This window comes from Desarmillaria tabescens, assembly GCF_030435595.1.
Source record: "Desarmillaria tabescens strain CCBAS 213 chromosome Unknown EV420scaffold_88, whole genome shotgun sequence".
NCBI lineage: Eukaryota > Fungi > Basidiomycota > Agaricomycetes > Agaricales > Physalacriaceae > Desarmillaria > Desarmillaria tabescens.
The window spans coordinates 1-26,317 of record NW_026848387.1 but is presented as its reverse complement, the minus strand read 5'-3'; the positions used below and the strand labels follow the sequence as shown (position 1 = coordinate 26,317).

Sequence of the window (26,317 nt, the reverse complement as noted above, 5' to 3'; positions counted from 1 at the left end):
TCTGTAAACCTCAAAAGCTCAATCGCTGACAAGTGCAATGGGTAACAGAGCTAGCAGAGTACCAATTCATGTTGCATCATACTGTACCTGACCAGGTGATAAATCAGAGGGAGAACCGAATCAGGTAGGAATTTATGGGCTTTCCCCTCGCTTTTGGGCAAGTTCAAGTAGTACACATTTGTCATGTACTTCTTCTGTATATACTCAGAAATAATCAGCCTCTGAGAGTACTAAATAACCTTAATAGAGCCGACACATTCTGACATGATCGACCAATTTCTTAATTGGGTTGCCTTTTTCAGTCACTTGAAACTTTCGCACACCTCTCATGCAGTCCCATCCCATTATTGGCTTCAAAAGAATATACGAATATCATTGAAGATACAATATAAATTATCTCTGCAACTTGAATCACTCTCAATGCTCATAATTCAGCTCAAGGACATGAAACAATGCTTCCTGTTCCAAATAGAGCATGATCTCATTATGGTACAATGCAAGGTCAATTCTGGTCAAAACATGGGCATGGCTAGGGCTGCTGAGGATAATTTTGGGGACTATAGATCATAAACTGATATAAACCTATTTTTCCGGATTTATTTGGTCCCAATCTGGCCACATATAGTCTGGATTTTCTTTCGGTGTGCAAATTCGGCACTATCCTCTTTCTGTCTCTCTACCTGCTTGCACACGTAGACCCAACATGTCTGATGGTTAGAACTTTTCATATATACACACAAGAGGCTGACTGATTCCATTAACAGCAGCAGATGACACAGTTTCTGAGCCATACAGCTCTCCTCATAAGAAGGCTCCTTGGCATGGGTGGGATAAAGGCTCACCTACTATAGACCCTACAAACAGGTGCATAATGCCACAAACAGTTTAGATATTCATCTCTGATGTATCCTTAGCAAGCCCTGGCCTGACCCTCCTCAACTACCAGACTGGGATACCATTATTGTGCCCGATGAAGCACCAACTGATGGATATTATTCATCCACTGTGCAATTTGCTTGTATCATGCAGAAGCTTGTGCTTCTTGGCCCAGAGGATGATGATGATGCAGAAATGCTACAAGCATATGAAGAGATATATGGTACAATAAGCCTGGCTGTAGATCTGCATGGCTTTCAGCTCATCAATGAGGTTTGGAGGCACATTTTAGTGGAATATTTTTGGATGACAAAGGAAGATGAGATGGGGGAGCTATTTAAGAACATGAAGAGGAGACATGCTAGGGAAGGAAAACGGTTAGATCTTAGTCAACGACCTGCTGCTGTACTCTCTCTCATGCTCACAAAATGCCCTCACACAGATGACACATAATGATAAATTAGTTTCTGTCATGCTTAGTCAGATGTGACTTGACATGACATCTGCACCACTGTTCACATACCTTGCACACAAACATCCCCCAGACAATGGTCAAAAGCCTCCAGGCAGCCAAGGAGGCTGCTGAAAAAGAGGCCCAGCTTCAGATTGCTCTCAAGGCTGCTATTGACTCTGGTTTGGATGGCAAAGGATGGCCCAAATTGTCACTTTGGGCAGCTGCAAAACAGTATGATGTTAGGTACTCAACACTTACAGCACAATGGAATGGCCAGAAGACATGTATGGAGAGTCATGCTGAACAGCAGAAACTGACTCCACCACAGGAGAAAGTATTGGCTGATTGGATCAAGGTGCTCAGCAAACAAGGAATTCCGCTCAGTCTTGAAGCAGTCACAGAACGTGCATCACATATTGTTGGGGAAGAGGTCTCAGTTAACTGGGCACAAGGATTTCGGACACACCATCCAGATCTCAAAGCAAAGTGGACGACTTCTTTGGAATCATGTCACACTGAGTGCTTGAACCATCCGATGATGAACCATTACTATGACAAATTAGAGACAATTATGAAGGAGTTTGACATTCCACAGGAGAATGTCTACAATATGGATGAGAAGGGGATACAGATGGGGATCGGAAAGCGCACCATGGTTCTTGTGGACTGTGACCAGAGAGGATCCACATACCACATTGAGAACAGGGACTGCAAACTGGTTACAGTCATCAAAACAGTCTGTGCAGATGGGACTGTCCTGCATCCAAGCATCATCTACAAGGGAAAGACGTGTGATTTAGCATGGGGTCAGAAGAATCCTTGTAATACAAGGTGAGTGGACATCAGCAGAATATGCTATTGGGGCTTACAGCATGAATGACAGTATATCATTCTCTCCGAAGGGCTGGACCGATAACAAGTTAGGCTCAAAATGGCTTGAGAATGATTTCGATCCTGCGACACATGCACGAAACGTATCTGGAAAACATCAGCTTCTCATTCTTGACAGTCATAATTCACACTGCACTTACCGATTCTGCTCATATGCCGAGGCTGCAATGATCATCATCCTATGCCTGGTTGCACATACTACTCATTGGGCACAACCCTTGGATGTGGGTTGTTTTGGACCTTTAGGATCGGCATAGAAGAAGGAGGTCATGGCAGCATTGTGACAATTCATCTGGATCACTAAATATAACCTATTAGAACTTTATGACCAAGCACGAAAAAGGGCATTCCTACTAGATACTGTCACCAGTGCTTTCTGCCATACAGGAATTTGGCCTGTGGATCGCTATGCAATTCCTGAGATTGCATATGAGCCAGCAAAGAATACTACAACACACAGTGCTCAGCCCATTGCTGCCGCACTTCCAACACTTCTTGAACCAATCCTAAAGGAGGATGAGAGCCCTGGAGATGATTCCACAGAACCCGAAATGACACCATCATCGTCACTGGCTCATGCATCTTCTGATCCAACACCCACATCTCCCCCACCAAGAACATCATCACCTGTGTCAAATGATTCAGCAAGTATCCCGACAGGTGCAATCACACCTCCTACCCGAGCCAATAGTGTCCTTTCATTTGAGCCAATGACAAGCTCTGGCGGTGGTTACCAACTAGCCAATTTTCCTGCTCCATTGCCTCATAATGCATCCAAACAGCAGCTATGGAGTCAGCTTGATTGCCTTCAAGACATAGACATACAAGCGAAGGATCAAATGGAAAGTGACTATGCTGCAAAGAAGCTAATGGATGGTGAGAATCAGTTGCTAAGACAGCAGCTGTTTGTGAAGAAAAACAAACCCAAAAAGCAGCATCTAGGAGGTGCAGGTGCTTGCCACATGACTGCACCTGAAATGCTCCAGGCACTGGCTGAGGCTGATTGGAAGGACAATATCAAGGTGTTCCATGAGGAGATGAAAGTGCTAGAGCAGTTTCAGGTGTGTCGAGCAGCAGCAGAGAATAGCTGGCAAGAAGCCCTCCCAAGTGTCCTCATGTTATGCCAATGCCAATCTACAAGACCACTCGACCGGTTTTACTTCCGTTAACCAACCTGCAGCCTCAGCTGAGACCAACAGTGCCTACAGACACTAGCACAGGCCTATTGGATAGTGGAGAGGGGCATGACTTGTGGAATATTGACCCTGCATTGAGACAGGACAAAAATCAGGGAGAAATGGAAGCAAATCAATGTGGAGTTACTGTGGGATGCGATGTCAGAAATTGCCAAAGTGTGATTTGTTTCTGCCTCTTTTGGTCTGAGGGTCACTCTTTTCACAAATAAATTCATAGCTTCCTTAATTTTGATACAGAACTGAAAGACTGCTGTAATAAGTACTATTACCAAGTTATCTAATAAACTGTCTCCTCAGAAATGCCCAAAACTGCACCACAAAAGACTAAGTTCAAGGTGCAGACTAATTGATTCATTACCCAGTCAGGTACAGTAAGCCCGGTGCCCAGAACTGAAAGATAGACTTGTTGAGCAGAAGGGAGGACCACCAGCAGGGAAAGAAAGATAACAAGAACATTGTCCTGTTAAAGCCAAAAGTTTTCAGGGCATTGATTATACCGACAGAAGAAGAAGTCCATGCCAAGATTTGCAGAGCAATGAAACTCCCTAGCAATTGGGACCAAGGAATTGTGACTTCCCTAAACCATGAAAAGGGAATTTGCAAACAAGATGGCCTGTTGTACTATGATGGCTGAATATACATTCCAAAGAATCGAGAGTTATGGGGAGAAATCATTGTGCAAAAGCATGATCACAAGATGGCAGGTCATCCAGGGATCGAGAAGACAAAGAAGTTAATTCTCTGTGATTATTGGTGGCTGAAAATGAGGAAAGAAGTAGAAAAGTATGTCAAAGGATGCAAAACTTGCCAGCACATAAAACCAACATGCAATCAAAAAAAGGCCCTGCTACATCCGAATGAAATCCCAACCAAGCCTTGGGATCACATCATGGTAGACATGATCACAGGGCTGCCAGACTCTCAAGGATACAATGCAATACTGGTAATAGTAGATCAATTGTCCAAAGCAATTATCCCAATCCCTTGCACCAAGGAATTGTCATCCTTAGGATGGGCAAAAATACTGTGTGATGAAGTATATGTATAATATGGGGTGATTCCCTCAAAAATCATATCAGACCAAGGAACAGTGTTTGTCTCCAAATTCATCAAGGAGTTCTATGCCATCATCAACATCAAGGGGAACTCCTCCATGGCCTATCATCCTCAAACAGACAGACAAACTGAACAGGCAAACCAGGAGGTAAACAAATACCTGAGGATATTTGTCAATTATCGACAAGATGATTGGGTGGAATGGCTCCCACTTGCAGCATTCACTCACAACAACAGGAAACACTCTGCAACTGGATATTCCCCATACAAAGTGAACTTTGGGTGAGATGGACAAACAATGGTCATGAAGGAGAGAAAAGGAGAGGTTCCTGCAGTAGAAAGATTTATGAACAATATGAAGAGAACACAGGAACAGGCAGCAGAGAGTATGAAGAAGTCATATGACAAGCATAAGAAGAATGCAGAATCATACAAAATAGGTGACAAGGTGTGGTTGGATACCACTAACCTCCATCTTCCTCGACCAAAGAAAAAGCTGGACAATAAACAAGTAGGACCCTTTGAGATCACTGCAAAGAAAGGCCTCTCTGCATACAAGTTAAAACTACTGGTCAGATGGAAGATCCACAATCAGTTCAACAAATCACTGTTGACTCTGTACCATGCCCCAGAATACCCAAATCAGAGTATTCCCAGTTGTCCCCCACTGGAACTCATTGATGATGAGGAAGAATATGAAGTAGAGGAAATTGTAGGAGAGTGTTAGGATCATGCCAATAGGATTGCGGCAGAAAGTGCACGTAGCGGAATGCCGCAGGATGCGTCGGGCATAGGTGAAGCTATTAGCAATGTCACCCCTGAGCTGAAGCCCTAAGATGGATATGGACAGAAGTCCGTGGAGTGGCAGAGACGAGGTAAGAGATAAGTCCAACAGATCGGAGTTCCGCGGACTGGAGAACGAGAGTTTAGACTTAGAGTCAGAGAGAGAGAGATTGGGCTGAACCAAGTTGATATTCGAACTGAGTATCTACAGTGTAATTCTAAGGCTTATATACTAGTTAGGAGTCTGATCTAGTTCCTACTCGGAGTGGTCTACATTCTAGGGTTGTCAGAGGATGTATTCTACCGGTCGGTAGCCGATGGGGTCCGATGACATATTCGCTACCGATGTCGGGCTATTGATAAATTGTAATGGAGAAGTGAAATATAAAAAGGAATATGAAATAGAATATGAAATAGAAACTGGGAATCGGGATCCGTAGGATTCCGGGCTGTGGTTTGTTGAGTTGAGTGGAAGTCGGGTTTTCGTTGGCATGCTCATTACAGAGAGAGAGACCACACAATTGGAAGAGGAAGGACCAGAAGGACAGTAACAGACTACCTGGTCAAATAGAAGGGATACCTGAACAAGAAAAACTCTTGGGTCACGAGAGCAAACTTGAAAAATGTGGAAGCCCTAGTCAACGAGTACGAAGCACGCATCCAAGTACTAAAATCCTGAATAGGTGAACCCTCCCCTAAAATACCCAATCCATATGATGTATCAGATGGTTTTAAGAACTCCCCTGGGACATAATCACACCTTTCAACTCTGACTGTAAAACAATATATCCACCATCCGATATGTCAGAATCTGAATGTTGTGACCATGACCTACAGGAGCGAAAGGAAGCAATTGGAGGGAGCAGCGCAAACACCTTAGACCTGTGAGACTTCAAAGGATCCCTCACACTGGAGGATCTAGAAGAAATGAGGAAATTTGAGGTGCAATTCAATAGAAGCAGTGATGATTGGTGGTCAGAAGATGACAACAGTTCTTGTGAATCATTTAGGACAAATGAGTCTCAAGGAGAGGGTAATGTTATGATTTCTATGTTTTTTCTTATCTTCAGCACTAGCTTTATCTTATCAGAACATCTAAGTGCTCAGACCGTTCACACACCTAGATGGTGCAGCTATCATGACGTGCCTGCAGCACATGTTCTTTGTTGTTTCACACATGGTTACCACTCAGTAGTATACTATTATTAGCACACTGAATATGTATTTAAGTAGAGTCTCAGCTGGCTTAAACCCCAGCTTCAGCTAAGGTTTAATCTATTCAACTCATAGCTCCTTGCTCTGCAACTATCTAAGTCTAGTTATCGACTCAATACCCTGACATTGTCTACATCATGAACGTTCCACTGAAGTGCAAGTGGTGTTCCTTTGTTTGATATTGTTTGGCAAGTTGGTGGCTAACAATAATGATGATGGTGTGCAGTCAAGGCCTGCATACACTGGCAACAGCTGCAGCAAGATCCAAACAATTGAGCTTTTTTCACTGTCAAAACAAAAAAATATAGCAACTGGCATGAACTCAAAAGAGATGGAGAGGATGGCTCCATCTTGCTATACTCCCTAGTTCATGCACATAATGTTGACCAAATACAGCATTGAGCAAATTATCAAGTCCCCTCATACCACTGTCCTCTGTCTTTCAGCAATAGAAAAAGGCCAGTTCCTAGCCAGCAGAGATGTGTTGAACTGTTGTCTTTAGTCGCAATCATGCTGGATTGATATATAGTACCCTCCATGGTTACCTTATCTGTTGGAAACAGATCAAGAATATAAATGTGAGTACTACATGAAGTCAGGCATGTCTTCATACTGGATTGAGTTATAGGATTTTGAGGAGCTGTATTGCTTGCATGTTGGCAGTGCCACCGAGATTACAGCACTCGACTTTGATCCACTGTCTTATTGATTGGCACTATCCACCTGAAATGGTACTATACAGGTACACAAAGTGGCTACACAGATGAAATTACATGGCCACATCTCCATCATCATTCAGAACTGCGACCTGAGGGCCATCTGCTTCCTCCCCAATGAGGAGAGCCAAAACATCATCATGTTTGGTTGTCACTCTGGCAAGATGTATGTCTGCTATAGTGTCATGTTACTCTATCTAATGATATCAACAGACACTTGCTATGAGGGCATGATGGGATGATTATAGAAACATATGATGCTGGAGGTATCATGTACATGCATCAATTCTACCACTCAAATTACACTAATGGCATTGCAGTGGTCATGCAGCAGTAAATACTGCGAAGGATGTGTTTGGTATAGATGACCCTTCACAAGGGATAGCTCTGTATCATGTTGTGGATGGGGCAAAAGTCAAAACCCTTCCAGTCAAGACTACAAAGACACTGTGGCTGTGACAAGTTGCCTTTACTCAAGATTCCAAGATTGTCATGAGTGGAAGTGACCATGGCATCATCTATGTTTTTGAGAGAAGAGATGGGAGTGTATCTAAGCTGACCACTGAAGACACTGCATGGGTCCAAACCTTACAGTATGTTACTGATTACCCCCCATCTCCAAGCTGGCATGAACTGATAGAATGATAGACTGCAAGCATGAATGGTATATTGACTATCATAGCAGCAAGTTCTAGAGACATAGGAATAGACTCTAGTAGAATCTATATTTGGAAGAACAAAAGTCAGCATCTCAGTGATACTGACATTGTGAAAGACGATGCACTTACCTTGTCATGCTACAAAAATTGAGTAATCATAGGGCTTCTCATTGCATTGTTTTTGCTGAACTCTACAGTAAGGCAGCTATTGTGCAATGTAGGTGATTTGCTGATTTGTTGCTCTTCAGACTTTACTGTTTGTGCTGGACTGCATTTGGTCATTAATTAGTAGCTTCTGGAGTGGTATAATGCTACTTATGTAGCTATTAACATGGCAATATGGCACTATGAATGAAATAAACATAGTACAACAATGTTTAGAACAAGCTAATAAGTGAGAGGCAATGTAAACATTGTACCACAATGTTTCTGCCATGGTCCAGGGGGACTGCTGACTAGACCTGTAACTGGTCACCTTCTATATATGGGAGCAAGCTCACGATATATTCATAAGACGACCTGTACAACTGAGTTTAAATTTAGCAGGTTCATTTTTGCTGACCACGCACCTTTCTAAATAGATATAGCATCCAAAACGAGAATGTGCTGAAGGCGTGGTCACCTCTTGTAGCGATGCACTGTAGGATGTCTCTCATTCTGGATTTTTTAATGATAGTGCCATTATTCTCATTCATTACTACAATTCACTTGGCGAAGTTCTGTCCAGATCACTACCACCCTCAAATCAGCTTGGTGGCCCTGAAGAGATGGACAGAAGTACAGAAGAATGTGATAAAGGGACACCTTCCATATGACTGAGGAAATATTATTGAGTATATTTTGGGGCCAACTTTGGGTCCATTGATTGAAGGAGGACTGTGTAGACAGTATGCAACACTGTCTACAAGAACAATTGTATAAATGCCATACCACAGTGTTTAGACAATGTCTGAATAGAACAGGATGGATGTCCAACAAACATCCAGCTGTTGGGGTCCTACACTCATGTGTGATAGACCAGAGCCTATACGAACATACATGATGGTCAGATCCTCAGGCAGACAATGATGACAGTTGTAGACTGAGGAGGAATAAAGCCTGGGATCCCATCCCCTGCCAACACACCCCCATCAGCAGGACTAAGGTCGTCATACAAGTCCAAGATAGTTGGCATGTTTGGCATAAAGGTTGTGTGCAAGAGGCTTTGTCATAATATCTGCAGTCATGTCAAGAGTCGGAACCCAGTGTGCTTTAAATTTCTTGTCACGTAGATGTTGGCAAATGAAGTGATATTGAATATCTACATGCTTGAGTCGAGGGGAATTGGTCTTTGAAGTAGCAATGTCGAGAGCTCTCAGTGAATCCACAAGTAATGGAAATGGAGAAGTCATCAGCAGGTAAGTCCATCATCAACATGAACTGGTACTATGAGGAATAGATTGGAACCATCTGCAGGAACTTGTATGGTTGGATGAGAATGGTTGACATTCCACCATGTGCTGAATACTGCAGTGTCAACAGAGCATGGGTGGAGTCCTATAGCATTTAGTGTAGGAGACAATTCCTCAAACCATTCATGGGATGACTGTTTAAGTCCATAGAGTGCCTTTAATAGTCATTGAAAAGCAGATGGATCAGAAAGAGGAAAGCCAGGGATTTGTTTGATGAATACTTCTTGTTTGAGAGGAGCATTAAGGAATGCAGTTTTGACATTGAATGTGTAGAGTTTGTGATCATATTTGTTGGCAAAGGCTAGTATGATCCGAATGCTGATGATTTTTGTGACAGGTGTATATGTTTCTCCATAGTCATCAGGTCTTTGTGTGTGGCCTTGGGTGACAATCCTAGCTTTTGCGATTGTGCCTGATGCATCAGTCTTCCAGTCATATACTCATCGGAGGCCTATTGCCTTGTGACCTGGTGGGAGCTTCTCGACTATGGTGGGGTCAAAGACACCCTTTTCCATCATGGCTGAGTGCTCCATGTTCATGGCAGTCTTCCAACAAGATGCATCTGGGTGAGATAGTGCTTCTTCATATGTGGCAGGAGGCTTGGACAGATCCCATTAACATCCAGCTAATTGTTTCTGGCTAGGAGAGAACATGAGATATACAGATGAGTAAGATGTTGTACACCATTCATCATATGTGAGAAGTGAGATAAAATCATCTTCTCGTTTGATTAGCATGAGAGCATATAAGGTGAATATATTGGATGTAGTTACAGTGTTCAAACATCCAGGTTCGCTCTAGAGAAGAAAAATAAGAGCACACTGTCAAGCAAAAGTGCAGTAGCATACCGAGATACAAGAGGCCTCTGAGTCTTATTCATCATGATATTCTTTGCCATGGGACCTGCTCAAAGTCTCTTCAAAATGATGGTATCATTGCTAGCATTGCTAGCTGCTGACTCCTAGAGGAAGTAATTGCATTTAATGGTGGCAGTAGTCATGACGGCTGCATGGTCTTGTTGCTATCCATGATGCAATCGGCTGGTATGATAGTTGCAAATGAAGTACATATGATCATTAGGTTAGGGTTCCACTCTCAGAAATTGGATGTCTGGCTCGCAGGACTGCATGCAAGTCTGAATGAGTAGAACTAGTCACTGTTGAATGTTGAACACTTAACATATGCTGACAGTGAAGCAAACAATTTTATGAGCATAATGGAGGTACAAAAAAGCCTAGAATGCTATTTTATATGCAGGAAGCTCAGCAGTACACAATGTGGGGTCACACCTGATGAGGTATTCCGAGTGGTGCTAAAGTATTTTGGACGTCAGGTCGGACAACAACAGCAGTACCAAGCATAAAAAATTGATCATACAGACATTGAAATGAAAGAACAGGTCATCGCTATCATAGTATAAAGCGACGCATTGATGATGGCTTAGATAGTGTTAGAAAGAAGTCAAGATGCAACAATCTGAAATGACAGACCAGCCAGACCGAGTTGTCGCCCTTCAGAAAAGGAAGACAATTCACAGGAAAATGATGAAGGTTGATGAAAATTTCCCATGGGCTGCCCAGGGAGAATCAGATGGCAAACGCCATGTTGGACAATCAAAAAAATTGTTCCAGGTTGGTATAATAACCGATATCTATATATACATATAGGACTCGGAAAGTGAGCCACAGTTGGCTGTCTTCACTGCGACAGCTTTGTCTTCATTGTAAGACTAGAATAGGTGTCGATCTCGGAAGATGTGCAATGTACATGCCGAGTTGAGTAAGGTTCTTACATCCATTAGCAGTGTCACATAGGATTCTTCCTTCATCACATCAAGGAAGTGCGTCATTGACTCAGTGACCAGCTCGATGGCCACAGCAGCGTAACAGTCAAAAAAAAAAAGGTTCTCTTAGTTTATGAAAGCATCAGTACATTCTGTATCTTCGAATTCTGCAAAGAGGTTGTCATCATTCATCATCTCCTTAGCCACATATGATTCCACTGTGGTCTGCTCTTCTGCTACATATGCACGAGTCGATGATCCCTTGTCATTAGGTTTTGGAGGAGGTCTCTGAGCTGTCTGAGTGGTGGGTTTATCAATGTGTTGTTCGGTGGTATGGCCGAGCACATTGCATTTGCCACATTGTGGACAGTTCTGAGAGTGAATCATTCTGGATGCTTGATACTGGGAGTCGAGTGTGAGGATTCTGTTTGTAATATGCATGAAATAATTATAATCAACTCTATTGGGATTCTTGAAGCAATTGTTGTATACTTCTTGCTTGATTGCAATGTAGGGACTGTTGTTCTTGTTTAGGAGGTTATTGACAAAATCCAGCATGACGTTCGTATAGACCACTAATTGACGAGAGGTCTAAATGGCAAGCATGACTCTGTGCTATTAGGTAACAAACTTGAGTATATTCGTCATGCCTGCTTGATAGTTGTGGAGGCATGCTTAGGCTGCATGTGCCAACACCGTGTTGGCCATCTCATAGAACTCCTTGAGTGTTGCAAGTGCAACTTGTGCAGTGACTCCCATTCCAGTATTGGGATCCACTGCTGGTATGAGAGCTGAAGCTTCTGGTGAGAGGCGGGATTGGACAATGTGTAATGCAATAGCATCATGGCATCTCCAAGTCTTGTATGTTTTTATCTCCACTGGTGACGAATGTTTGTCAAAGCGAGAAGGATAAGATGGTACTTCTGTCAGATCCACTTAACACTGGTTAGGATTGGGAGGGTCACAGAGATGGGGCTTTATGCCACAAGTACCCACCAAGGTTATGATGCTCTTGTACCAAATCCTCCATGCAGCTCACCCAGTGAGTTCTGGTATAGACGAAGTGGTAGGTAATGTGGAAGAAGTTGTGGTATTCAGTAAAGTATAATTGTAATTGTATGTATTATTCAAAGGTTGGTTGTTATTTTAATAAGGTAAAAAAGGATGGTTATTATTGTGCGAAACAGGAGCTGGGGCAGAAGCAGTATGTATGGGGATAAGACGATGAATATTTAGTTGTTGTTGCTGTTGTTGATTGTAATGTTGAGTCTGCAGTATGTAATGGGATGGTTGAATTGGTTGTTGATAATAAAAAGGATAAAAATAATAAGTAGAATCACTGGGCAGAGGAGCCATCATGGAGTTCAAGGCAGAGGCAAACATATTGGGGGGCAGAGGAGCTGAACCTTGGTAGTGCTAGTGTACATTATCTGGAGTGCCTTGATACTGGTTATGAAAGTTCGGTTGCAGAAATGGAGGATGTGGAGGTGTGGTCAGGTGAAATGGAGTATGTGGGTTTTTGGGCAAGGAATTATCAGAGTCAGGCTGGTGAATGATTGTATCACGAATCACTGTGCTGACAGAGCCAAAAACATAAGCTGGAGAGAAGAACATGGAGAAAAAAAAACTGGATATATGTGTCAAAGAATGCAGAGAGAGGCGGTAAAACTGGGTTATGGGAAGAATGCGTCTGAATACCAGGGTATATGCATAGGAAAATTGTGTCTGCAAGGCAAAATGGGTCAAGATGTGATCAGGGGCAACTGAATCTCGCTCATTGGGCAAATTGAGTCAATCTCGTCATCTTCATGCATCATACAAGCAGGTCTAGATGAAGAATCCCATAACCTGATAGACCAGAGCCTATATGAACATACACAATGGTCAGATCCTCAGGCAGACAATGATGATGGTTGTAGACTGAGGAGGAATAAAGAAGAAACTATGTAGTAATGTCCATGGTCACATGTGACATAATGCATAAGGCATGATTAGTCCATGCTAATAAGTCCTGAGATCTCATCCTCTGCCAACAACATGTTTTTGATATGCTCAGTAGCTAAGCAGCTTCAGCTTCAACAACTTCAGCTGAGCTGCTCACCATTAATATTATGCTTTCACCATTCCATGCTTGATCATGAAGCCACCCAGTTTATACACAGACCAAGGTCACCTGCTCTCTCATGCACTGCAATGATCCCAGTGCCAATGTTTTGTCAAGGCTACACCAAGCACTGGAATCTCACAATTCTCAAGGATTGAGATCCTCCTTTGACTTGCAGTCAAACAAATGGGTTGAATTTTTGTATGTTATCACATCTTAGGCCACTTACACTGCTCATAATTCTCTCTGTCAGACACCCTCATACCCTGCTTTGCCCTCATATCCTAAACACATACTATACTGAAGATGACTGCCATATGAAAATCCATAATGATGGCCCCAGGTCCTACTAGAAAGCCAAATGTCATCAATGTGACTTCATCAGTAAGTGCACTTCTCTTGTATTCTACTCATTGCTAACAGTGCTTTGCAGTCTTTGACCCCTCTTTAAGCAGGGACCATTCCAAAATTTTATATCATAGTGAACGACAGGCATATTTTTTATAAGCTGTTGCTCTAAAACAGGCTTCTTGCAGTTGGTCATCCTTCTCTCATTGTGTGTATTGTGATATAATTATTTACAGATGAAAATTTAATTTATACTCTTGCAAAAAACTATGATAGTGGTGTCTATAGCTGTAAGCATATCTGATGTACATTATTTCTGTATCTAATGCATAAAATACTCAGGCTATCCCAATATGCACCCCATACTGAAAGAACCTCTCCCTTAGTACATGGCACAATACACCTCAGCCAAAGCTGTCCAAGCAAATCTACAATTCTTTGACTCACCCATTGGACAGCGCATCCGACAACTTCTCTCCCTAATTGGTCTTGTCCCTGCATCCCTATATCAATTACTTAGGGAGAGCAAGGAATGCCCAGCATGTTGCTGCGTCTTTTCCATCAACAGGTTCAATGCCCATCTTAATTATAATAGTACCTGCAAGAATTGGCATGAGCCTATTACTGGTGAGTTCCTCGTTGCACCAATTTATTATTGTCTGATGTTTTCCATCAGTGGATCATGCTTGACCTCTTGATTATAATGTGTGGTGGCTCAGCATTCCAGTCGTCGATGGCCCCGATCTCTGGAATCCACTAGGGATGGCATGGCATGAATGGAACTCATGTATTGGAGTCCCTCAGGATATTTGGGCCATTATCTCTATGGGCAATGTGTATTGTGCTTATTGCTTTCACATCTGTTCTTTCCAAGCACACTTCGACCATGGACCCTGTAAATATGATAGCTGTATCTCTGACTTCTAAAATACCTGCATCCTATTTTTAATGAAATGATAATCTTCATTTCTAATTTCTGTTGCAGTAGAAATTTGAGTTCATATTTGCCCGTTTTCACTAGTGTACAACATGCCATAATGATATAAGGTACAAGATTGCAACTGCTGACAATGACATGGATTGCTGACTCTTGCAATGATATTACTTTTTATGTCTTAGAAATGAGATAGCAAAATCAAAATTTCATAAGAGTGCAGGAAGACAAAACAAAGGATACATTTTATGTCTTAGAAATAGGATAGCAAAATCAAAATTTTATAAGAGTACAAAAGACAAAAAGAAGAACAAAAACAAAGTATTACTTAGGTATCATTGTAAGAGTGTCACCAAGATTTTTTTGCATAATTCCTTGGCATTTATTGAGGTCCCTCATCATCTTTTTGCACTTCTCTATATTCTGGACCTCTTTTTCATGGATGTTTTCACTCAAAGCAAATAAAAAAGAAAGGTCAGTCCCAAGGCCAGCCATCACTGAATATAGATCAGCTAGTGTCTCCATATGATCCTGATTATTGCTTGTTTTGCTTGCAACTGTATATGCTAGTGTGCAGCTAAGAGTGGAATGGAGTATGCCATGGAAATAAGTCATTACCTCTGGTGGAGGGGTGCGATGAGCTGATAATGCTTGAAGCATTTTGATAGTAGTTGATGCAGGGTGATCAAGGGTAGTGGAGGAATTGGAGGCAGGGAGCAGGGGAGTGGTGTGGTCATTGCTGATGGGGGTGGGAGTGGCAGAACCTGAGTCAGGCCCAGGAGTAGCAACAGTCTTTAGCATAGAGTATGGATGGTAGGTACTGTGGAAAATAAATGAATATGCATGGAACAAATAAAATTGATAATGCACATATATTTCTGTGAGCTAGCAGGAGAGAGATGATGAGGGGGAATTGGAGGACTTGCAGGTGGAGCTGGAGATGGGTAGTTAGGTGGCGAGGGTGTCCTAAGCTCAAATTTGCAGTGCCTAGAAAGTCTAGCATTCTTTCTCAGTGGGGGCAGGGTTGGAAACTGACTGTATACAAAAAGCAATAAATAATTATATTCACAGTATGATTATATATGTATACCTAAGTAAATCCCATGTCTTACTGGCTATAATTGAGATGGATCAAGTGTGAGAAGAAGCAAGAGAGAGTTGGGGAGTGTGGGAGCTGTAGAATTTGTAGTATCACATGATGCATTGCGTCCCTGCACCTTCATTCTAATTTAATTCTGAACTGAGCAGTGTATCAGCATATCCACACATTAACAAGAGAACTCTTCCTGATCTAGCCAGTAAAAAAGAAGCAGAGAGTAATGTTGCATTGACGTTAAGCTAGATATCAGGCTAGACCCATTGCAAAAGTGCCTGCAAGAGTGTTGTACAATAGAAGGTGTAGGCAACTATTAACTGACTGAAAAACATTATCTTCAAACAATAAAAGAATGAGAGCAGGGTGGAAAAAGATGGTCAATGAGTGGTATAAATTCAATGTCCAGCTAGGCTTCAAAACAAACAGAATTACAGAATCCACAGCATTGTATGCAGTGAATCTTAATCCTCTTATTTCATGGACATCAGATGGAACAGTGTGAACATATGAGTAAAGCCAAAATCAATGCCCTCCAGGTCAGGACAAAGCTTGTTGACTTTCATTTTACTGAAACACCTCTAGACATTCATTTGCAAACAGTTTTTGATGCTTATAGGTATGATGATGTTGGAGAAGTTCATCACCTGTGAACCTGTCGATGAATCCATCATGATGGAATTGCATGACAGTACAGGAGATAGGCCTGAAGATGAGAAATTTACTAGAGACAGGCTATTATGCTCAGGCAAAGGCACAAGGGCATAGGTCAAAGAACAGGGTAAGGCTGATTTTTGCTAGGTCATTATTATTCTGACCGAATATTATCACAGAAATACAAGGCTAGAACTAAAATAGTCAAGAAGGTTATATTCTTGAAGACCAAACAGAAAGCGGACAACTTACCAGCATGAAAGTTTATGCAACAACTGATGGAATATCTAAGCAAGGATAGCATGTCTTCAGAGGAAAGCCACACCAGGGTGATGAAAGGGTGAGTGAAAAGGGTTTATCTGGAAAAGATCTGCCTCTGGAGGCATGAAAAGATTATTGAATACATAGACAAGATTGATCGTCTGGGGAGAAATATGGCTAAAAAGGGGAATCAGCCTGCTTCACAAGAGAGGAAGACTTGATCAAGGCTTGATGAGGAAGTAAATGTGCCTACCAAGCTGCCAGAGTCATTGTATGATCCTGCCTGGCTGGAATTGCTGGATAAAGATGACAGAGAGGAGTTGGCAGTGTCAGAGGAAGTCTTTGAGTTGATTGAGCATATGATACCAAACAAAATAACAGTAGATGAAGTGGAATAGATGTAGTCTGATGTCAATTCACTGGTTTCTTTATACAGAAGCATATTAGCATGTGATGCCTATGAGACTGTTATAAGAGCTAAGGCATGCTAGCATATGAGGCTTATAGTGCATGAAGAATTGAGTCTCACTCAGCATACAACACTGAGCGAGGACAACTATGATTGATGTATGACACCTATCATGGCCATGGGGTGCAAGCAGGGTGAGGCTATGTGGCTATACTGTGCCATGAGTTGGTCCAGATCCAAATTCTGAGAAATCTATATAGGGGCACCAGTTTGGTATCTGGATAATATAAGGGCTTATCCATAGGATAATTCTCCAAGTAAGAGTATGAATAGAAAGGTATAGTTAAATTCTCTAGAATAAAATATTTAACTGATTATTTGCTAGGTAACACTTTAGTTACAAGACAAGACTCCTATATCATGTGACCTAGACTTACCAAGCCTCTAGAGTCTAAACTTTGGTGATGCCTCTCACTAAATTTGATACAAAGCCTACTGTCAGTGTTGTACTCTGACAGGTCTCTCATCCATTCTGCATTTGTCTAGCATGTAGTAGCTCAATCTTCTGAAAGTATGATATGTTCTTTGGTGGCACTATGTTCATATGTATTATTTATCTAGTTTGCAGATGCCACCCTCTGGAAGTTCACCTATCCAGGTGACTTGTGTCAATGGCGAGATATACTCTACTGCTTCTCTGTATTTGCATTCCCTTCCTCTTCCTGAGTGGCTTTCTTGCACTTTGAATATACTCAATCCAAATACTGCTAAATATGAGACCATGAATCAATTTCGCTGGGTGTTTAATGATCTTTTTCATATGATGCTTGTCCAGACCTGGAAGCCTTTCTATGGACTTCTGTTTGATTGCCTCACCCTCCCAGACACTAGTATCCCAATCAATGAGGCCTTAAATAACACTTTGGTTTGGGAATTCAATGAAAATTTTTGAAATGATTGGATTACACTTGAAAACAATCTGCGAGCAGTACTGTCTGCCTGTCTCCATTTCAGCACTGCCCCCCTGCCTAAATTTTAGTGGCCTTGGTCGTACCTGAAGTGCTTTGGGTATCAGCACACTCACAGCACCTATTGTAAGGCTGCTATTGCAGTGATACATTCAAGGGATGAGACTTCTACATGTGTCATCTTATTTTCTGGTGCCTAATTATGCTATTTTCAAATGGTTCAGTGCACTGCAACAGTTACTCCCCACTGAAGTCCCAGCTGCTGTGACCATTACAAGTGATTTGTCTCCATTGGTAGAGACAAAACATCAGAATTTTCCTCTGGTGGAGAAGTACAGTGGCCAAAGAGCTAGTGAGGACTGGAAGTCTTTTTTTGCTTGTCAGGAAGTGGAGAATGCGAAGTGTGCCAAAAAGGAGACTGAGAAAGCTTGACAAGAATGTCAGCAACAAATAACCAATGCTGAAAAGCAGGTTGTATCTGGAAGAAAGGGTGCCAGAGTGTTTTATTGGGATAAAAAAGATAGCTTCTTGATTTGTTGGACTGCAGGTCAGAAAAATTATGGCTGGCATTGGAACTATTTTGGTGAAAAGCAGCACTGATATGACTCTTTCCGCAATGAATAGGATCTCTGTGAAGAGCTGGATTCCCAGAATCAGCTCACTTATATGAGTGATTCTGATAATGACAGCGATGACAAAGATCTCTACCATCCTTTGGACAATGATGATAAGGTCCCTCATAATAAAGATCCCTATTCTTCCACTGCAGACCTTGAATGTATCCATGGAATTAGGCCTAAAGATACCTCTATACCAGTTGAGAGCCATGAGAATGCTTTGGATGATATAGTGTATTACTGTTTTAGTTTCATCAACCCTGTCTTCATGGTTCCTGGTCCATCTACCATACCAGAAATGCATCATGTCTGTAAATTTGCTGGTGTCTTGAAGGATGCTGCAGTTTCTCATATAATATGGAATGCCATAACAAGCTTTTTTGGCTACTTGCTAGAAGCCAAGAATATCCATGATATTTCCCATGAACTATATGACCTTAGACAGCATAATGCTGATGTCCATCATCCTGCTGCAGTCAAAATCCAGAAGAAAGTGTTGAACAGTTGACTCTAGTACATCCTTTCTAACCGACAAACAGATGCACCATCTTCCTTTACAATCCTTCTAGCCAGTGCTGCTTCTGTTGTCAAGATCTTGTGGTAAGAATAGGGACCCAGGTTGACTGACATTGTGAAAAAGCTGATAGAAAGAGGGATACCTTTCCATGCAGCAATTCAAGATTCTCAATGACTGCTGCAGAGATCATCTCTGCAGCCATGCTATGGTCTCCTCAGGTATTGTCCCACCAACTATAAGTCTGATAGACTTGAATTCACAACTTATCAAGCTCTCTGCAGAAACTTTCTTACCTTGCAGTGTGGCCATGCTGCTTTGTTGGCAGGTAGCATCCTTGGCTGTATCAGCAAAGACTTTATATTGGATGATGAGGTTTATCCTGGCCCTTCAAATGATGTTTTCAAAACTGGGCTTTCCTTTGTAGCAGATGCAGAATCAGCACCTACTTTTTGGGATGATGCTTTGACTGATGATGAAATCAACCTGCTCTGTGGTGTCTACAAAGTAGACACAGGTAAGTGCTTGTAAAATCAATTTGATGGTCTTAGCTCATACAGTCCATTAGATCATCAAAATGGCAATGAGCCTCAGCTCTTGTTAATATCATGGTTCCCTATTTCTCTTCTCTTATCTTATCCTTATCTCCTGGAACCCTGGACCTACCTATCCTATCTCTCAGACCCATAATATTCCACCAGCATACCTCCCACCTGTTTACCTGGTTGCCATCACCTCAGTTCACAGTTGCTGTATTTCAGATGACTGACATTTTGCATGTACCATCATGCTTCTCATGATAGCATCACACTTCTTAGTGGTTAGACAAGAATCAACTGCTAGTCGAGGGTGGTCTATGGGATATGGTCTATTCAGATGGAGTCCCATGTCAAGACAGGTGATATGCGCTCTTTACTCTCATTCATTGGGAGCACACTTCTTTTAGTGTCCTCACTCCTCATTTGCTACAAAGTGCACTTCTCATTGCATGTGCCTCTATAGACACTATTCTTAGTATAAGTCTGACATGTATTTAAGCTAGCCTACGCTGTGACCTTAGACCCCAGCTTTGGCTAAGGTTATACACTCCTAACTCTTACAAGCTCCTTACTCTCACTATCTAAGTGACATCCTAACTTTTTGCAATCTGCCAAAGCCTCTCTAATACTGAATCACTGAACACGAGTGTCAGGATAGAGATCATGCTTTGGTTCAGATTAGAGTTAGTGCTTAACAGTTTATTTAGATTGATTATAAATTAACAACTAGTTTACAGTGTGGCAAAGCCCAAATCTAGTTCCAGACCCATCTCGTTGTCATCATCATCACAGATGTCATCTAGTTCTGTCTCTACATCATCATCTAATTCTATGTCTTCTGCTTTTTTGTCATTGATAGAGTTCTTGTCAGTCTCCCATTCTTTGTCATCCTCAGCATCTGAGTATTCTTCTTCAGTATCTTTGTGGTCCCCATCTGCTTCAGCTTTCTCATCCACCATGTCAACCATTTCCAACTCATATGGCAGTAGTTCTTCATTGTCCTTGTCCTTGTCCTTGTCCTTGTCCTCTGCCACTTCACCATCACTTTCATCTTCTGAACCCATGCCTACATTCTCCTCTGTACCAAAGAGATCATGTGGAAGCTTATATGCCTTGCACAGATCTTCACAGAAAAGATGAGTTGCATTCCAAGTACTCCGATGGCCAACACCAACACCACAGTAATGAAAAGTCATATTGTGATTCACCCATCTTCAAACATCATTTAATAACAATATTTGGAAGGAACAAGATAGCATATACATGTCAACAGAGTATGGTTCATAGTCTTGTTTATTCTTCTCTAGCCTTTGAGCAATTGATGGCAGCAAAAACTCTGCAGTTTGACCAAGTCTGTACACTGAAAGTAGATGAACTGCTCGAATAATATTGTCTGGGTCAAGAAAATCAAAGGTGCTTGGGTCTTTACCATCAACAAATCTGACATGATGGGGTCACTTTGCTGTGAAGCCTGAGCAATGACTGCTATCAAACCTGTACTAGTGAACTCATGCAAAATCAACATAAAACATCTGTTGGTTCTCATGATCACCATCAGGATTGTTGTAGTGAACATCGGCATGAAAGAGTCCAATAATTCAAGCATACCAGTATGGATGTGTTGTCTCTGCTTCTGAGTCATTAGCCAGAACCATGACATCAGAACGAGTTCAGGGATTATGTTAGGATTGTGCCAATAGGATTGCAGCAGTAAGTGCACATAGTGGAATGCCATGGGATGCGTCAGGCATAGGTGAAGCTATTAGCAATGTCACTCCTGAGCTGAAGCCCTAAGATGAGTATGGATGGAAGTCTGAGGAATAATAGGGAAGGATTGGGAGATAAGTCCACCAGATTAGAGTTCCGCAGACTGGAGGACAAGAGTTGACAGAGTCAGAGAGAGAGATTGGGCTGAACCAAGTTGACATTCGAACTGAGTATCTACAGTGTAAATCTAGAGCTTATATACTAGTTAGGAGTCCAATCTACTTGGAGTGGTCTACATTTTAGGGTTGTTGGAGGATGTATTCTACCAGTCGATAGCTGGTGGAGTCCGATGACATATTTGCTACCGATGTCAGGCTATTGATAAATTAATATGAAGAGAGAAAATATAGAATGGGATATAAAATGGAAACTGGGAATCAGAATTCATAGGATTTCAGAGTGTGGTTTGTTGGATTGAGTGGAAGTCAGGTTTCCATCAGCATGCTCGTTACAGATTAATAGAGTCTTGGTCATGACAAACATCATACATCATATAGTTGATCCTAAGAACCTTGTGGCAAAATATTCAGTCATTGTTCTGCTGTAATCTTGTCACCCAGATCAATTTCATGTATGAAAAGTCAACAAAAAATATGTTTTTTAGGTTTAGGAATGAAGTCCTATAGTAAAAAGCAATTGTTAGAAGACAGTCATAGTATGGAAGAAGGCTTCTTACAACCACAGTAAGATCTTCTTCATTCTTGGCAAGCCATCGGTGAAGATTGAGAGGGTAGTTCCTGGACAGCAACATCTGATAATGATTCTCTGGGTTTCCTTTGGGAAATGGATCCTTCTCATTTGGACTGATTCTTGGAGACGTTTTCTTGGATGCAGCCTTCAGGTTAGATATATGCCCAGCAAGAATTTGTTGTAGTCATCATTGATGGCACTCAAGAATGGCTATTTGCATCACATAGCCTCACTTGTTAGTTTGTGCATAGAAAAGCTTGACCCAGTGATGCTCTTGCTCACCCTAGAGAATCCATAAATACTAGTTAAATATAAAGGCATTCTCACTTATAATCTGGATGCTATATGAGTCAGTAGTGCCAAACCTTGGAATTGTCCAAATGTAGTCACCAAGAGCATAATTCTTGTATGTGAAGAGGTTGAACACTTTGACAGACTTGTAAATACTGCCAGCAGAGGATGGTTTTGCTGAGGTTGCTTTCTTCTTGGCTGTGGTTATCAGTCTATGGACACATGCAGCCATTTCTGAAGGTGTCTCTTTTGACCGGAAGTTCAGGCAAACCTTGCATGAGAAGAGCCGAAGTTGGCAACCAAGCAGTGATGTCACCCCACATAGAACCTCAATGCTTGAGTTGGTATGCATCTAGGCTTTTGCAAAGGCATGCCAGGTCACAAATGCAAAAAATATATCCATGACGATAGAATTGTCCTTACTATCTAAAGAGTCACACAATTCCAGGTCCAGGCAAGTGCCAAACCCAGGTGCACTTGTGAACAGGTAGAAGAAAATCTGCCCAGGGACACCCGTGTTCTTACAGGTGCAAGTCACAAACAGGTGCCAGAGCTGGAGTCTCAAAAACATCAGTACTCACAGGTGATACAGCAACACCCGCCTCACTTTCTGACACAAACTCGAGATTAAATGAATTGAAGATACTAAAGATCTGCACGATTCACAACCCGGATGCACCTGCACCCATTCTGGTAGGACCTGTGATATTGGCAAGCACCATGCCACCTGCACTGCCACCTGGGTGTCATCGCACCCATGCTGGACAGGTACAGGTTGCAGGTGCCACATGGGAGTGCACGGGTCTTTCCTTCTTTCATTGCTTTTCTTGCATTGGCCCAACAGCAGCCTCCATCCATCCCTTCAGGCATCCATTGGTCTTCACTATCACCATCATTGCCTGGTTTATGACTTTGTTCTGCAGAGTACAAATCCCAACAGTGCTGCTCTCAACGTTGATGATCTCTGCCCTTCCATGCCCTGTCACTCTTGTTAAAACATGTCACCGTGAGCTCCTCCTGAGGTAGTACTTCATCCTTGTCCATTGAGTATAACTGATACAACTTTTATAGTATATTTGGACTTATTTTCGAAGAGCGGTGACAACATCTGAAGAGTATGCCAGACCATCTCAACAACATTAGCAACTGTAGCCCACTCTTGATAGCCTGACATATGAATGACTACTTGTCAAGGAAACATTGGGTGGATGATAGCCAGTGAGGGAAGAGGCCAGTTGATTGGTGCATCGTTCATGCAGCCATTGTGATTAAAAATGCATGCATCCGACAAACTGTGAGCAAAGCCAAGTTTGATTATCTTCTCTTCCTCCCTCACAATGCTACCAGCTTGTGAAGTCTACAATTATGGGGTTCCATCAAAGCACTTGCATGCCCCTCCATGTACTCTTCGATTTCCTTCCATCCAACAACACTGAACTCTCTCATTCCCCTCAAACCCTTCCTTGCCTCGTCCATCCTCGATAAACACTGTAACGAGTATTTACATCAGTAGTATTTTCTGCATTTCTCTTCCCTTCAATCCAAATGGGTTTAGGTACATGTTATGCAATCCAGTAGTACTCGGATACCTGTGGGGCTCCAAAAAATCATCATCTTTACTACCATCTATGCACAGTGCAACACTCTTAAGCCTCTATAACCAAGGAGGCAGTAAGAGTAAGTGTTCCCTGCTAGGTAGCACATTTTTTGTGCACCACTGCAGCCCAATTTGTGTCGTTTCCAAGCATCTTATTGGCATCAGTACCCAGCGGGGTACCATCTTGTCCCGCCTCTTTGACCTAGACTCGCTGATGGATACACCAACTCGTTCTGACCCTTGACAATTCCTGCCTCAACATAACAGAGCCGTTACAAGGTGGACGTTCAGGGGACCAAGTTGGCTGTCTGCCGGTTTTAGGCTTAACAAACCTCTCACAGTTTCAATGAATGATTCCTCTTTACACTCGCCCAGTTACAATTTTATAATGCTGCTACATGCATCGCTTTCCTATGTCTGGGAAGAGCTTACCGATCCTGATGACCCATATTCCTCTGGACATCTCATCGATCTGGTAGATCATACACTACATCATTCAGATACCCACATCAAAGGACATGCACTTGGCATCGACACAACCCTCTATTTCCAGATGGTCCATAGTGTCTGTCATATCGAAGACTTGGTCAGTGAAGTGATGCACACACATCACTCGGTCTTGAGTGCGATGGCTCCAAGCTTATTGACCGCTTGTGGAAGGCCAATACCTGGGTATGTATCAGCAGAATATGGGAGGCTTGCTGGTTATATTTGTGCATGAGTATTGCCTGGCTCTTTGCTGCTTGTCTACTGCCTATTCTGCAGGTTTTACCACAGTTCAGGACATATTGAGATTCCAAAGCTCTATATTGCAGGGAGATGCTATGGGAATTCTACCTCAACCTAGGTGCCTACGTGGCTAATGATGGTAACACTACTGCTGCCTCGAATCCTGTTGAAGAGGCTGGCTGTGAGCACCTGTGGAATAGTGAGCAGGCTAAAAGGCGAACCTCAAAAACCCACACACACACTCACACAACTACACAAACTACAATCACCCTCGTAAGTTCTAGGGGGAGCAATTATTTCTAATGTGATCCAACTATACTTCTATATCTTGAAGAGTTTCTCTTATTCTCAGCGCTCTTAGCGAAGCTAAGCTTTCTCTAATGAATCCCTAAGTCTAAGAACTTTTTACAGGAAGGTCGTTCACTGGCGCGACGCAATCTTCAAGGCAGATTTGAGTTATAATACACAAGGGACACTGATCCCGACAGAAACAGAGGCAATACATGCCGAAACTTTAGTGAGCTCGCTAAAAGAACACCACAGGCAAGCACTGACTTAGCCCGCTCGCTACACAACTGTATGTAGGGGTTCTCCAACTAACTCCAGCAGGTTATCTCGACTCAAGAACACTTCAAAAGCGCTTGGAAACAGATTCAGAAACGGAACTTCAAACAGAACTGACACGGAACAGACTGAAACAGAACAGAACAGAACAGATCTCAGATTTCCACTTCAACACATTCTCCAAACAGACTTATCACACTTAACAGAACAGAAACAGCTTCACTGATTCGTATTCACTCTGACTAAGTTCTCAAAAGTCTTATCAAAAGGGTATCTTGTATTTCTCTGAGTGAGCTTGCTAATTCTATGCACAGCTCGAAGTCACAAACTGATCCTTTGTTACAGTACCGCCTTCAATGCTGATATGCCGTCTACGTGTTCACACCTAGATTTTGCGATTTTATAACAATACTGTTGCAGGTCTATCCTATACTAGTCATATATCAAGGGCTATAGTTGAGACTTCGGACTGATAGTCAAGTTAGCATGCTACTAGTCGAGTCAGGACTTAGGAATGATACCACTAGTGGGTCAGCCCTACCAGCCGACCGGACTAGCACCTCCAAAGCTAGTATGACTTAGTAAAATATGGTCACTAGTAAAGAATACAGCTGCTAGTGCCCAAACAAGAAGTAAGAACCCACACAGATCTTGACTATTCAGTCGCTAGTGGACCGATCTGGGCATGAACGCCTAAGTCAGGATGACTAGTCACGCAAGCACTTCTGAAAAGGACTTAGAAATGAACCAGTAAAGGCATAACCCTTAGCCCAGATCCGGCTAGTGTGATACAGATCTCATACGATCGGCACTAGTATAGCTGGGCTGTGCCCCGATCACGATCGAGCAGTTGCTACAGGCACGGTTACCCGACTATTCGTATAGCCGTGTCACTAGTGGAGCACCGCTGGGCAAAGGGTGCGGAAACGACCCAATAGTGGAGTCCCTCGACCTGCTATCTGACAGAAAGAACAGGCTAGGCCGACTATTGCATGATTATTCCCCCATATTTCATGACTAGCCAAGACATCCTTACCAATATTACCCCTAGAGAATCTATTTATATTTATTCTGTACTTGTCTCTGTAGTATATAAGTAGTAGGAGGGGCAGCCTCACAAGCCAGGCAAGCCATCCCTGCGATTGTGACCTACTAGTC

At 42.3% G+C, this 26,317-nt stretch overlaps 5 protein-coding genes across 5 annotated transcripts; 4 read left to right on the top strand and 1 right to left on the bottom strand.

The window, feature by feature from the left end:
* Positions 1 to 1,829: 1,829 nt before the first annotated feature.
* On the top strand, positions 1,830 to 2,009 carry EV420DRAFT_1241725 (uncharacterized protein; the record flags this gene model as incomplete). Its single annotated transcript, XM_060466644.1, has 1 exon — positions 1,830 to 2,009. A coding segment is annotated over one exon (180 nt), but the record flags the coding sequence as incomplete, so codon positions are not given.
* A 4,841-nt stretch (positions 2,010 to 6,850) lies between these two features.
* Positions 6,851 to 8,135, top strand: EV420DRAFT_1486406 (uncharacterized protein; the record flags this gene model as incomplete). Its single annotated transcript, XM_060470381.1, has 7 exons — positions 6,851 to 6,954; positions 7,001 to 7,049; positions 7,214 to 7,353; positions 7,508 to 7,601; positions 7,674 to 7,780; positions 8,044 to 8,063; positions 8,095 to 8,135. 7 exons carry the CDS (start codon positions 6,851 to 6,853, stop codon positions 8,133 to 8,135), a joined length of 555 nt encoding a protein of 184 aa, XP_060323198.1.
* Positions 8,136 to 10,763: 2,628 nt separating this feature from the next.
* Positions 10,764 to 12,774, top strand: EV420DRAFT_1486405 (uncharacterized protein; the record flags this gene model as incomplete). The annotated part of the gene is made up of 8 exons (XM_060470380.1): positions 10,764 to 10,928; positions 10,965 to 11,020; positions 11,353 to 11,495; positions 11,830 to 11,941; positions 12,031 to 12,122; positions 12,235 to 12,284; positions 12,415 to 12,591; positions 12,664 to 12,774. The coding sequence occupies 8 exons, from the start codon at positions 10,764 to 10,766 to the stop codon at positions 12,772 to 12,774; spliced, it is 906 nt and encodes a 301-aa protein (XP_060323197.1).
* Positions 12,775 to 19,171: 6,397 nt separating this feature from the next.
* Positions 19,172 to 19,513, top strand: EV420DRAFT_1279678 (uncharacterized protein; the record flags this gene model as incomplete). Its single annotated transcript, XM_060468153.1, has 1 exon — positions 19,172 to 19,513. A coding segment is annotated over one exon (342 nt), but the record flags the coding sequence as incomplete, so codon positions are not given.
* Positions 19,514 to 20,672: 1,159 nt separating this feature from the next.
* Positions 20,673 to 20,966, bottom strand: EV420DRAFT_1237095 (uncharacterized protein; the record flags this gene model as incomplete). Its single annotated transcript, XM_060466595.1, has 2 exons — positions 20,673 to 20,733; positions 20,785 to 20,966. Coding segments are annotated over 2 exons (243 nt in total), but the record flags the coding sequence as incomplete, so codon positions are not given.
* Between the last annotated feature and the right edge of the window lie 5,351 nt (positions 20,967 to 26,317).